We start from the raw sequence: 13,932 nt of genomic DNA, 5'->3' as shown, positions 1-13,932 counted from the left end.
GTAATAATGATGAATTACAGAATAATTAAGGATCTGCAATTTACAGGGTGGCTAATGAGCATAAAATATGATATCAAAATAAAATGAATCTTTGTGACGGATCATTCTCACACACTGGATGACATGATAAGAGAACTCTGAGCATCGCCGCTTCCTCATGTAAACTGTGGAGGAGCTGCAGTAAAGAGCGTTCCCACCGAGGTCCTGAGACTGTTTGGAACTGGACTCCAGCGAGAACCGCCGGTGATGATCTTTGATCTCAGTTCTTCACATCATCTGACGTATTCTAACCGCTGAGCCCGTCGCTTCAACTTCATCACCAGAAACCTCATCACTAGCAACTTCATCACCAGCAACTTCATCACCAGAAACCTCATCACCTCCAACTTCATCACCAGAAACCTCATCACCTCCAACTTCATCACCAGAAACCTCATCACCTCCAACTTCATCAGCAGAAACCTCATCACTAGTAACTTCATCACCAGAAACCTCATCACTAGCAACTTCATCACCAGAAACCTCATCACCTCCAACTTCATCAGCAGAAACCTCATCACTAGCAACTTCATCACCAGCAACTTCATCACCAGGAACCTCATCAGCAGCAACTTCCTCACCAGAAACCTCATCACCTCCAACTTCATCAGCAGAAACCTCATCACTAGCAACTTAATCACCAGAAACCTCATCACCTCCAACTTCATCAGCAGAAACCTCATCACTAGCAACTTCATCACCAGAAACCTCATCACCTCCAACTTCATCAGCAGAAACCTCATCACCTCCAACTTCATCACCAGAAACCTCATCACTAGCAACTTCATCACCAGAAACCTCATCACTAGCAACTTCATCATCAGCAACTTCATCACCAGCAACCTCATCAGCAGCAACTTCATCACCAGAAACTTCATCACCAGCAGAGTTAGCATGATGCCATCAGTGTTTAACTGCTCAGCATGTAACGCTGAGCCTTGCTACATGCTACATGCTACATGCTACATGCTAAACCTCTCCTCACCAGCAGCTCGGTCCCTCGGTCCACAGTAGCGTAGTGCAGAGCGGAGACAGAATCGGTATCGGTACTTCCCAAGAAAACAAGTCCCCCCTTCATGTTGTTGCCGTCCCCCTCCAGCCCCTCCTCCAGCCCCTCCTCCAGCCCATCCTTCCAGTCCCTCCCTCCAGTCCCTCCTTCCAGTCCCTCCTTCCAGTCCCTCCTTCCATACCCTCCTTCTATACCCTCCTTACAGCCCCTCCTTCCAGCCCCTCCTTCCAGCCCCTCCTTCCAGCCCCTCCCTCCAGTCCCTCCTTCCAGCCCCTCCTTCCAGTCCCTCCTTCTATACCCTCCTTCCAGCCCCTCCTTCCAGTCCCTCCTTCCATACCCTCCTTCCATACCCTCCTCACAGCCCCTCCTTCCAGTCCCTCCTTCCAGCCCCCCCTTCCATACTCTCCTTACAGCCCCTCCTTCCAGTCCCTCCTTCCAGTTCCCCCCTCCAGTCCCTCCTTCCAGTCCCATCCCCTTCCAGCCCCTCCTTCCAGTCCCTCCCTCCAGCCCCCCCTTTCCAGTCCCCCCCTTCCAGCCCCTCCTTCCAGTCCCTCCCTCCAGCCCCTCCCTCCAGCCCCTCCCTCCAGTCCCACCCTCCAGTCCCTCCCTCCAGCCCCTCCTTCCAGCCCCCCCCTCCAGTCCCTCCCTCCAGTCCCCCCCTTCCAGCCCCTCCTTCCAGTCCCTCCCTCCAGTCCCCCCCTCCAGTCCCTCCCTCCAGTCCCCCCCTTCCAGCCCCTCCTTCCAGCCCCTCCCTCCAGTCCCTCCCTCCAGTCCCTCCCTCCAGTCCCTCCCTCCAGCCCCTCCTTCCAGTCCCTCCTTCCAGTCCCTCCCTCCAGTCCCTCCCTCCAGCCCCCCCTTTCCAGCCCCTCCTTCCAGTCCCTCCCTCCAGTCCCTCCTTCCAGTCCCTCCTTCCAGTCCCTCCCTCCAGCCCCCCCTTTCCAGCCCCTCCTTCCAGTCCCTCCCTCCAGTCCCTCCCTCCAGTCCCCCCCTTCCAGCCCCTCCTTCCAGTCCCTCCCTCCAGTCCCTCCCTCCAGTCCCCCCCTTCCAGCCCCTCCTTCCAGTCCCTCCTTCCAGTCCCCCCCTTCCAGTCCCTCCCTCCAGTCCCTCCCTCCAGTCCCTCCTTCCAGCCCCCCCTTTCCAGTCCCTCCCTCCAGCCCCTCCTTCCAGCCCCTCCTTCCAGCCCCTCCTTCCAGTCCCTCCCTCCAGTCCCTCCCTCCAGTCCCTCCCTCCAGTCCCTCCTTCCAGCCCCTCCCTCCAGCCCCCCCTTTCCAGCCCCTCCTTCCAGTCCCTCCCTCCAGTCCCTCCCTCCAGTCCCCCCCTTCCAGCCCCTCCTTCCAGCCCCTCCCTCCAGTCCCTCCCTCCAGTCCCTCCCTCCAGCCCCTCCTTCCAGTCCCTCCTTCCAGTCCCTCCCTCCAGTCCCTCCCTCCAGCCCCCCCTTTCCAGCCCCTCCTTCCAGTCCCTCCCTCCAGTCCCTCCTTCCAGTCCCTCCTTCCAGTCCCTCCCTCCAGCCCCCCCTTTCCAGCCCCTCCTTCCAGTCCCTCCCTCCAGTCCCTCCCTCCAGTCCCCCCCTTCCAGCCCCTCCTTCCAGTCCCTCCCTCCAGTCCCTCCCTCCAGTCCCCCCCTTCCAGCCCCTCCTTCCAGTCCCTCCTTCCAGTCCCCCCCTTCCAGTCCCTCCCTCCAGTCCCTCCCTCCAGTCCCTCCTTCCAGCCCCCCCTTTCCAGTCCCTCCCTCCAGCCCCTCCTTCCAGCCCCTCCCTCCAGTCCCTCCCTCCAGCCCCTCCTTCCAGCCCCTCCTTCCAGCCCCTCCTTCCAGTCCCTCCCTCCAGTCCCTCCCTCCAGTCTTTCCTTCCAGCCCCTCCTTCCAGCCCCTCCTTCCAGTCCCTCCCTCCAGTCCCTCCCTCCAGTCCCTCCCTCCAGTCCCTCCTTCCAGTCCCTCCCTCCAGTCCCTCCTTCCAGCCCCTCCCTCCAGCCCCCCCTTTCCAGCCCCTCCTTCCAGTCCCTCCCTCCAGTCCCTCCCTCCAGTCCCCCCCTTCCAGCCCCTCCCTCCAGCCTCCATCGGAGCCTGAAGCTCAGTCAACAGTTTGTCGGCAGTTTGGGGTTCCAGTTTTCACCTTCATGTTATTTTTCATTACTTTACAAGGTCGCTGCAGAAACATGAGGACGGCTGTTTTCACTGGACAGAGGAACATTAGAATGTAATTATTTAGATCTATAATCCTCCTTCAGCAGGTTTTCTTAAAGTTATGCAGTGTGTGTGTGTGTGTGTGTGTGTGTGTGTGTGTGTGTGTGTGTGTGTGTGTGTGTGTGTGTGTGTGTGTGTGTGTGTGTGTGTGTGTGTGTTGGTGAAGATGACTGACGGCTCCCTGTAGTCGTTCCCACAGCGACTCACAAGTTTTCACTATTTATTTCTTATATTTCTCCGTTTTGAGCAAAGAAGATGAGGCTTTAACAGATTCTACTGATCGACCAATCAACTGATCAACCAATCAACTGATCAACCAATCAACCAATCAACCGATCAACCGATCACTTCCAGTGCAGAGACACCAGATCTGTTTCCAGTCCAACTGCTGAGCTGCTGGTTTGACCAACAATGTCAGACGATCCCAGTCCTGCAGTACTGCAGAGTGTACTCTACAGTACTGCAGAACTATGTACACTCTACAGTACTGTAGCACTATGTACCCTACAGTACTGCAGAGTGTACTGTAGCAGTACTGTAGCACTATGTACTCTACAGTACTGCAGAGTGTACTGTAGCAGTACTGCAGAACTATGTACACTCTACAGTACTGTAGCACTATGTACCCTACAGTACTGCAGAGTGTACTGTAGCAGTACTGTAGCACTATGTACTCTACAGTACTGCAGAGTGTACTGTAGCAGTACTGCAGAACTATGTACACTCTACAGTACTGTAGCACTATGTACCCTACAGTACTGCAGAGTGTACTGTAGCAGTACTGTAGCACTATGTACTCTACAGTACTGCAGAGTGTACTGTAGCAGTACTGCAGAACTATGTACACTCTACAGTACTGTAGCACTTTGTACTATACAGTACTGCAGAGTGTACTGTAGCAGTACTGTAGAACTATGTACCCGAAGCTTCTCCTCCATACAAATTCCCCTCAGGCTCATTTAACATCAAGGTTATGGTCAGCTGCCTTGGTTCTGTAGCTCAGTGTGGTTCTGTAGCTCGGTGTGGTTCTGTAGCTCAGTGTGGTTCTGCAGCTCAGTGTGGTTCTGCAGCTCAGTGTGGTTCTGTAGCTCAGTGTGGTTCTGCAGCTCGGTGTGGTTCTGTAGCTCAGTGTGGTTCTGTAGCTCAGTGTGGTTCTGCAGCTCGGTGTGGTTCTGTAACTCAGTGTGGTTCTGTAGCTCGGTGTGGTTCTGCAGCTCGGTGTGGTTCTGTAACTCAGTGTGGTTCTGTAGCTCGGTGTGGTTCTGTAGCTCAGTGTGGTTCTGTAACTCAGTGTGGTTCTGTAGCTCGGTGTGGTTCTGCAGCTTGGTGTGGTTCTGTAGCTCGGTGTGGTTCTGCAGCTCGGTGTGGTTCTGCAGCTTGGTGTGGTTCTGTAGCTCGGTGTGGTTCTGCAGCTCGGTGTGGTTCTGCAGCTCGGTGTGGTTCTGCAGCTCGGTGTGGTTCTGTAGCTCGGTGTGGTTCTGCAGCTCGGTGTGGTTCTGCAGCTCGGTGTGGTTCTGTAGCTCGGTGTGGTTCTGCAGCTTGGTGTGGCTCCGGGGAGTCTGCATGTTCTCCCCATGCAGGTTTAGTTTTCTGGATTCCTTCAGGTCGTTTGTAACTTTCTTCAGTTTTCAGAAAACAAAAGAGAAAATGAAAAACTGCAGTTTCTCCGTCACATCAAAGTAAACAAGACTCTTTAGATAATCTCACACAGTTCAGGTTATTTAACTAATATTACTAGTTTTAAAATACACATTCAATATATACTATAAACTTTTGATATATACAGATTATACATGCACATCAAACATATATACATACATACACATGAATGTACATGGCATGTACATCATCTTTATAATAATATTAAGAAGATACAGTTTTAATTTCATCATTTACATTTTAAACACAAAATATAGTATATAGTATAATTAATAATATTCTCTATAGCAAAATATACCTTTTATTATATTTATTAAGTATTAATATATTTCATACCATAATGTACATATTAAATACTATTGCTGCCCGAGGTAAAATTGTTGCTCTTCTTTCATATACTTACTAATGATATATTAAAGTTTAAAGTTTATTACGACACTATTTCACCATCAAACGTGGCTCCTGAAGATTAAACCTTAGTGAGTCAATAAAGAAGCTTCGTATAGAAAATAATCCAACTTCTGTAACTAGTTCCTTTTATCTGCCGTCTTTATTTTGAGTGTTTAAGTAGTAGAGTCGGTGGGTGATCTCGTTTGGACCAATCAGCTGGACAGACACGCAGCACAGCGTCAGGTTAGCAAATACAGATAGCGTGTTGCCATAGCAACTGCTTTCACAAAAACAAAGAAGAGGGAAGAAAGAGAGAGAGAGAGAGAGACGGAGCGAGGGAGGAGAACAAATGATCAAATGAGGAAACAGGTCAGTGTGTGTGTGTGTGTGTGTGTGTGTGTGTGTGTGTGTGTGTGTGTGTGTGTGTGTGTGTGTGTGTGTGTGTGTGTGTGTGTGTGTGTGTGTGTGTGTGTGTGGACTTCTTTATCGCCCCATTAGAGGAATTTGGAGGATCTATAAAACAGTTTTCAGGTAGTTTGATCTCCTCTCCTCCAACACGCAGCTTCATTGTGAACAATCCGTCTCATCGCCATGACGACCAGCCAACTATCCAACACATAATCCTGCAGAGCGTCAACAGCATCACGTTGTGAAACACACAGAGCTGCATCATGTGACTGATCCATCCTGACGTTCCCTCCGTCCTCTCTGCCTCTGTCACATATTGAATAATCTAAAGAGCTGCTCTGCACTGCAGCGCCGGCCAGGGAGGGATGCCGCCGCTCTGGAGGAAACACAGAGCGGCGGCTTCGACATGAGCTTAGTGGGAGTTTATCTTCCAGTACACGTGAAACTACTTGATTACACTCACTCTTTGTTAAAAATTGAACAGGAGATTCCAGCATCGCTTAATCTGAGTTAGGGCGTCTTGATAATGTGAATGTAACATCTGACTCTGGAAGCTGCTCTATAATCTGGATTTTAGAGGAGGGAGATGCTCTATAATCTGACATTAGGAGGGAGATGCTCTGTAATCTGGATGTTAGAGGAGGAAGAGGCTCTATAATCTGATATTAGGAGGAAGATGCTCTATAATCTGATGTTAGGTGGAAGATGCTCTATAATCTGGATTTTAGGGGAGGGCAATGCTCTAATCTGGATGTTGGAGGAAGAAGATGCTCTATAATCTGATGTTAGGTGGAAGATGCTCCATAATCTGGATTTTAGAGGAGGAAGATGCTCTATAATCTGGATGTTTGAGGAGTGGATGTCTTGTTGCTTTGTCCTGTTCTTCATTACCAGGTTTTCTCTGGTTCCTTATTGAAACACATCAGGACTGCCACTCTGCCACTCTGCCACTCTGTCGCTCTGCCGCTCTGCCACTCTGCCGCTCTGCCGCTCTGCTGCTCTGCCACTCTGTCGCTCTGCCACCCAGCCGCTCTGCCGCTCTGCTGAGTCTTAAGAAGCTCTGTTATGCTGCCTCACTAATTTCCTCATCATATTCATGTTAGAACTCGATAGAAACTGTGAAGCAGCAGGGTGCCGCTCCCAGAGGAGGTCAGCTCATCACACACACACACACGCACACACGCACACACACACACACACACACACACACACACACACACACACACACACACACACACACACACACACACACACACACACACACACACACACAAACACACACACACACACACACACACACACACACACACACACACACACAAACACACACACACACACACACACACACACACTGGGGAGTATCTACTTTCTCATTAAATGTCACGTGGGGTTCCAGTTTTCACCTTCATGATATTTTTCATTCCTTTACAAGGTCAGAAACAGGACGGCTGTTTTCACTGGACAGAGGAACATCAGAATGTAATTATTTAGATCTATAATCCTCCTTCAGCAGGTCTTCTTAAAGTTATACTGTGTGTGTGTGTGTGTGTGTGTGTGTGTGTGTGTGTGTGTGTGTGTGTGTGTGTGTGTGTGTGTGTGTGTGTGTGTGTGTGTGTGTGTGTGTGTGCCTCCTTTACGTACCCATAATTTAAATGAAATTTAATAGTTTGATGTTTTCATTGAAGAAACATTTCTGATTCTTACAGCAACATTTTGAAAAACTTTTCATTTCCATGGAAACGGCAGGAACATGTTGATCCACTGGTTGGTGCTGCTGATTTGTTACTGAAAGCACACACACACACACACACACACACACACACACACACACACACAGACTGTCAAAATAAAAGTACCAAGTTGGATTGTTATTATGGTGACTGTCAAAGTAAATTAATTAATGTCATTAATGTAATATAGTGAGTTAAGGTAGTTTCTAGGTGAAGTAAATGTGTATGTTTGTTTGTTTGTTTGTTTGTTTGTTTGTTTGTTTGTTTGTCTTGTCAGCTGAAAGCTCATCCGTCGTCACACAACAGTCTGGTTTGGTCCAGGTTTCCTGTTTCAGGGACTTTTTAGTCTCGTCAGGATTCAGAGTCTCAATGACTCATATTTGACAGGAGACGCTCTATCTTCCCTCTGGGTTAAGATAGAGGCTGCAGGAGAGCCTCTATCGCCACTCTGGGTGAAGATAGAGGCTGCAGGAGAGCCTCTATCTCCACTCTGGATGAAGATAGAGCCTCTATCTCCACTCTGGGTGAAGATAGAGCCTCTATCTCCACTCTGGGTGAAGATAGAGGCTCTCAGCCTCAGATTATGATGTTTGTGACATTTGATGTCGGATTACAGTGGAATTGATCGTCTGTCACTCACGAAGGAACAGGAAGCAGTCAGTACATGTTTGGTTCAAAGGTCTTGCTCAGAGATTCAAACTTGCACCCTGTGGACACAAACCCTGGAACTCTGCTGCCACGATCCCATAGTACTGCACAATATACAATTTAAGTACTCATCTACTCATGTTGATGTTAAAGCAGTTGTTCACTTCGCTGCTGAAATGAAAGTCTTATTTTGTACGTATGTCTTGTGTTGATAGACATTTAATCTTTATAGAATCCAAAAAACATAAAGAAGGAAAATCTCTTCCTTCGGTTGCTTTAATACATTTTTAGTGAAACGCAGTGTTTTCTGTATTTTCACGATGAAATATATGATTGATCCTTTTCCAATGAACCTGCTAGTCCGTGGAGTCAGTTTAGTTCAGGTTCATCCTGACCGGGAGAATAGAACCAAACAACATTTAGATTTAAAGTTTAAAGTTTTTCTTTGATGTGACGCAGAGTACACCTGATGAAAATATACTATATATACTACTGAAAATACGACTGAATACCGTCTCAACATAACGAAGTTTTTAAAATCCAGTGAAATGTCCAAAACGACTGTTGCATTCTGGGAGTTTTTACAGACTCGCCCTGACAGGAAGGCTAATGCTAGTTAGCTCGCTGTCACGTTAGCATCAGGAGGTCTCAGCTCGCGACCCAGAGTCGCTACGTGTCGCCGCTCTGAAGTCATTTATATTATCAAACATCAATGTTTTCTTTCATGTTGTCGGCATTTCCTGGGTGTTTTGCTGCTGCTGCTCTGCTCTGCTGCTGCTCTGCTGCTGCTCTGCTGCTGCTCTGCTGCTCTGTGCTGCTCTGCTCTGCTCTGCTCTGCTCTGCTCTGCTCTGCTGCTGCTCTGCTGCTCTACTGCTCTGCTGCTCTGCTGCTGCTCTGCTGCTGTGCTCGCCTGGACATTGAATGCAGTAAAATCTTAAAACTCAAAGAAGTTAGGGTTATTCCTGATGGCAGAATGACCTCTGACCTCTGACCTCTGACCTCTGACCTCTGACCTCTGACTTCCTGTCCAGCTCAGAGTTCTGCTGCTAGACGTTTTCCTTGTAATGTAGAGGTGCAGCATGACGGCGGGTGTATTCCGTTCAGCGGTGACGTTTTGTTGAGTGACTCAGAGTCGGTGCCTCATGACGGCTGCCGCTCACCAGAGCGGCGCGTTTACAGAGCGGCCGATATAAACTACCAGAATGCAACAATTCACTGCATTTAGTATTTCCAATGTATTTGATTTTACTGTGTTTAGTTCTGATCCTGAGAATCCAAAACGTTTCCTGAACGTTTCCTGAATCAGGAAAATCAAATCACTTTTATTGATCATGTGATTCAGTGTCAAAGAGCAGCGAGTGAGAATCTTTATATTAAATCAGTTCATGTGAAAACGTTCCTGAGGAGCGTCCAGGGTCTTCAAGGTCACACACTGTGTGTGTGTGTGTGTGTGTGTGTGTGTGTGTGTGTGTGTGTGTGTGTGTGTGTGTGTGTGTGTGTGTGTGTGTGTGTGTGTGTGTGTGTGTGTGTGTGTGTGTGTGTGTGTGTGTGAGACAACAGAACAACCCTGAGGAGTTCAGAGACGATCTGTGACACAATGTTAACATACACTGTTCTTTAATAATGAGCCTATGTTCTCTGTCCCCCCCCCCCCTACCACCCCCCCCCTCCCCTCCCCTCCCCTCTACCACCCCCACCCCCACCCCCCGCTCCCCCCTGCTGACGGAAACACCAGATCACTTGGGCATCGAGTTCATGGGTAAGAACTTTTTCTTGTCTCACATCGTCACAGTTTCATGTCAGATCAGCGTCTGGCGTCAGCACTGCTTACACACAGAACAGTTTCGCTCATAACACCACTGATGGCTGTTCCTTGTGTCAGATCCTGTTGTTACACCAGGTGACATGGAAACACGAGATCCTCAGTCAATGGATGTGATTAGAAATATGTACACTCTCTAATCTACATGGCCAGAACCTGTGAATCCTCCTCCTCCTCCTCAGCCTCCTCCTCCTCCTCTTCCTCCTCCTCCTCCTCCTCCTTAGCCTCCTCCTCCTCTTCTTCTTCTTCCTCCTCCTCCTCCTCCTCCTCCTCCTCCTCCTCCTCCTCCTCCTCCTCCTCCTCCTCTTCTTCTTCTTCCTCCTCCTCTGTCTTTATCTCACTGCACATTTACATCTTTACTCTGCACCATTTCTATCTTTATGCTCTCTTTCTCTCACTGGTGCTCTCTCTCTCTCTTTCTTTCTCTCTGGCGCTCTCTTTCTCTCTTTCTCTCACTGGTGCTCTCTCTCTTTCTTTCTCTCACTGGTGCTCTCTCTTTCTTTCTCTCTGGCGCTCTCTTTCTCTCTTTCTCTCACTGGTGCACTCTTTCTTTCTTTCTCTCATTGGTGCTCTCTCTTTCTTTCTCTCTGGCGCTCTCTTTCTCTCACTGGTGCTCTCTCTCTTTATTCCTCTCTGGTGCTCTCTTTCTCTCTTTCTCTCACTGGTGCACTCTTTCTTTCTTTCTCTCACTGGTGCTCTCTCTTTCTTTCTCTCTGGCGCTCTCTTTCTCTCTTTCTCTCACTGGTGCTCTCTCTTTCTTTCTCTCTGGCGCTCTCTGGCGCTCTCTTTCTCTCACTGGTTCTCTCTCTCTTTATTCCTCTCTGGTGCTCTCTTTCTCTCACTGGTGCACTCTTTCTTTCTTTCTCTCTGACGCTCTCTTTCTCTCTTTCTCACACTGGTGCTCTCTCTCTTTCTTTCTCACACTGGTGCTCTCTCTTTCTCTCTCTGGTGCTCTCTCTCTCTCTTTCTCTCACTGGTGCACTCTTTCTTTCTTTCTCACACTGGTGCTCTCTCTTTCTCTCCTGTGCTCTCTTTCTCTCTTTCTCTCACTGGTGCTCTCTCTTTCTTTCTCACACTGATGCTCTCTCTTTCTCTCCTGCGCTCTCTTTCTCTCTTTCTCTCTTTCTCTCACTGGTGCTCTCTCTCTTTCTTTCTCACACTGGTGCTCTCTCTTTCTCTCTCTGGTGCTCTCTTTCTCTCACTGGTGCTCTCTCTCTTTCTTTCTCTCTGGTGCTCTCTCTCTCTTTCTCTCACTGGCGCTCTCTTTCTCTCTTTCTCTCACTGGTGCTCTCTCTCTTTCTTTCTCACACTTGTGCTCTCTCTTTCTCTCCTGTGCTCTCTTTCTCTCTTTCTCTCACTGGTGCTCTCTCTCTTTCTTTCTCTCTGGTGCTCTCTCTCTCTCTCTTTCTCTCACTGGCGCTCTCTTTCTCTCTTTCTCTCACTGGTGCACTCTTTCTTTCTTTCTCTCTGGCGCTCTCTTTCTCTCTTTCTCACACTGGCGCTCTCTTTCTCTCTTTCTCACACTGGTGCTCTCTCTTTCTTTCTCACACTGGTGCTCTCTCTTTCTCTCCTGTGCTCTCTTTCTCTCTTTCTCTCACTAGTGCTCTCTCTTTCTTTCTCACACTGGTGCTCTCTCTTTCTCTCCTGCGCTCTCTTTCTCTCTTTCTCTCCTGTGCTCTCTTTCTCTCTTTCTCTCACTAGTGCTCTCTCTTTCTTTCTCACACTGGTGCTCTCTCTTTCTCTCCTGCGCTCTCTCTCTCTCTTTCTCTCACTGGTGCTCTCTCTCTCTCTCTTTCTCTCACTGGTGCTCTCTCTCTCTCTTTCTCTCTCTGGCGCTCTCTTTCTCTCTTTCTCTCACTGGTGCTCTCTTTCTCTCTTTCTCTCCTGCGCTCTCTTTCTCTCTTTCTCTCTCTGGTGCTCTCTCTCTCTCTTTCTCTCACTGGCGCTTCATTGCTTCTGAAGTGTCCCTTCAGAATACCAATGTGCTCCAGTCTCCTTGGAAACAGTGAGAAGTGAGCGGCGGTGGCGGCGTCGTGCAGGCAGCTTTCTGTGACGCTGTCACTGTTAGCAATACACTCCTCACTAGTGTGTGTGTGTGTGTGTGTGTGTGTGTGTGTGTGTGTGTGTGTGTGTGTGTGAGTGTGTGTGTGTGTGTGTGTGTGTGTGTGTGTGTGTGTGTGTGTGTGTGAGTGTGTGTGTGTGTGTGTGTGAGTGTGTGTGTGTGTGTGTGTGTGTGTGTGTGTGTGTGTGTGTGTGTGTGTGTGTCTCCAGCTCGTTGACTTAACAAGGTGGCAGACTTGTTTACTCGAGACTCGTTAAACCAACTTTCAGGTAAAAAGATCTCAGGTGTTTGTTTAGAAAACAATGATAGTCGAAGACACTGAAAACTCAACTTTTTGAAAACACTCAAACAGTCCCTGGTACACAGCAGAATCCCTGCTACTGCACAGCCGCACCACGTTGGTAGTAACTATTAGTTCTGCACATGCTCAGTAGAGCCAATCAGAACACAGTTTCCTCCCTGGTGTCATGACTCCCAGTCCATATTGTCACCGTAATAACAATCCAACTTGGTGGTTTTATTTTGACAGTCACCATAATAACAATCCAACTTGGTGGTTTTATTTTGACAGTCACCATAATAACAATCCAACTTGGTAGTTTTATTTTGACAGTCACCATAATAACAATCCAACTTGGTGGTTTTATTTTGACAGTCACCATAATAACAATCCAACTTGGTGGTTTTATTTTGACAGTCACCATAATAACAATCCAACTTGGTGGTTTTATTTTGACAGTCACCATAATAACAATCCAACTTGGTGGTTTTATTTTGACAGTCACCATAATAACAATCCAACTTGGTGGTTTTATTTTGACAGTCACCATAATAACAATCCAACTTGGTGGTTTTATTTTGACAGTCACCATAATAACAATCCAACTTGGTGGTTTTATTTTGACAGTCACCATAATAACAATCCAACTTGGTGGTTTTATTTTGACAGTCACCATAATAACAATCCAACTTGGTGGTTTTATTTTGACAGTCACCATAATAACAATCCAACTTGGTGGTTTTATTTTGACAGTCACCATAATAACAATCCAACTTGGTGGTTTTATTTTGACAGTCACCATAATAACATTTCAACTTGGTAGTTTTATTTTGACAGTCACCATAATAACAATCCAACTTGGTGGTTTTATTTTGACGGTCACCATAATAACACTTCAACTTGGTAGTTTTATTTTGACAGTCACCATAATAACAATCCAACTTGGTCTGTCCACTAGAATGTCCGTGTTCTCCCAGTGTTCATGTTTAGAACTCAATGTTCTCTGCTGTGTCCGTGTGTGTGTGTGTGTGTGTGTGTGTGTGTGTGTGTGTGTGTGTGTGTGTGTGTGTGTGTGTGTGTGTGTGTGTGTGTGTGTGTGTGTGTGTGTGTGTGTGTGTGTGTGTGTGAGTGTGTGTGTTTACCACCAGTGTTTTCACTTCTCGGTTGCTTTTATTCCTCGCCAAAACAAAGGCTCATCCTGAAAATGGCCTCCGTTGGTCTCAGTCCTCCCTGCTGCTGCTCTGTTCCTGCCGTCCAACACTGTATTTTCAAACTAAAGCTGTTTTCTCCCAGAAACCTGCTGAGACGTTGCAAACTTGGCAGTGACAGATGATCTTTTCGGAGTTCTCTCGCAGGTTTTCCCATTTATATTCAGAGGTTTAATGCCTCTGCAGCATCGTTCAGGCGCCGCTGTCGTCCCGCCTTTGTGCTCAGCGGCGTGAAGATAAGCCCCTCCCACACTGAACCCCGGTGTCAGTGTCAGGAAGCGGTTCCTCCCCAGAGGAACAGTCAACATGCAGATGGACTGGAACTCTTCTGTCTCTGGGATTCTGGTTTTTAAACCACTGAATCACACAACAAACCCTCAGTTTGAAGGACTGGATGACGATGAGGCGCTTTAGTTCTGCACCTCTTCACTTCGAGGTAACACTGCTCCCTGACGGAGGCCCGCCCACCTGACGGAGGCCCGCCCACCTGACGGA

The 13,932-nt window shown here is 48.2% G+C and overlaps 1 protein-coding gene across 1 annotated transcript in view; it reads left to right on the top strand.

The window, feature by feature from the left end:
• LOC308120697 (uncharacterized protein) overlaps positions 1-13,932 on the top strand; it is a gene marked incomplete at both ends in the record, with an annotated part of 352,259 nt that overhangs the window by 310,967 nt on the left and 27,360 nt on the right. Inside the window, one exon of the mRNA XM_080481466.1 lies at positions 9,801-9,824. Within this exon, the coding sequence (XP_080337592.1) occupies positions 9,801-9,824 (24 nt within the window). The remainder of the gene's footprint in view (positions 1-9,800; positions 9,825-13,932) is intronic.

This window comes from Lipophrys pholis, assembly GCF_963383615.2.
Source record: "Lipophrys pholis genome assembly, chromosome: 15".
Lineage (NCBI taxonomy): Eukaryota > Metazoa > Chordata > Actinopteri > Blenniiformes > Blenniidae > Lipophrys > Lipophrys pholis.
Note: the sequence above shows the minus strand (reverse complement) of the source record. Positions and strands in the feature narration are given on the sequence as shown.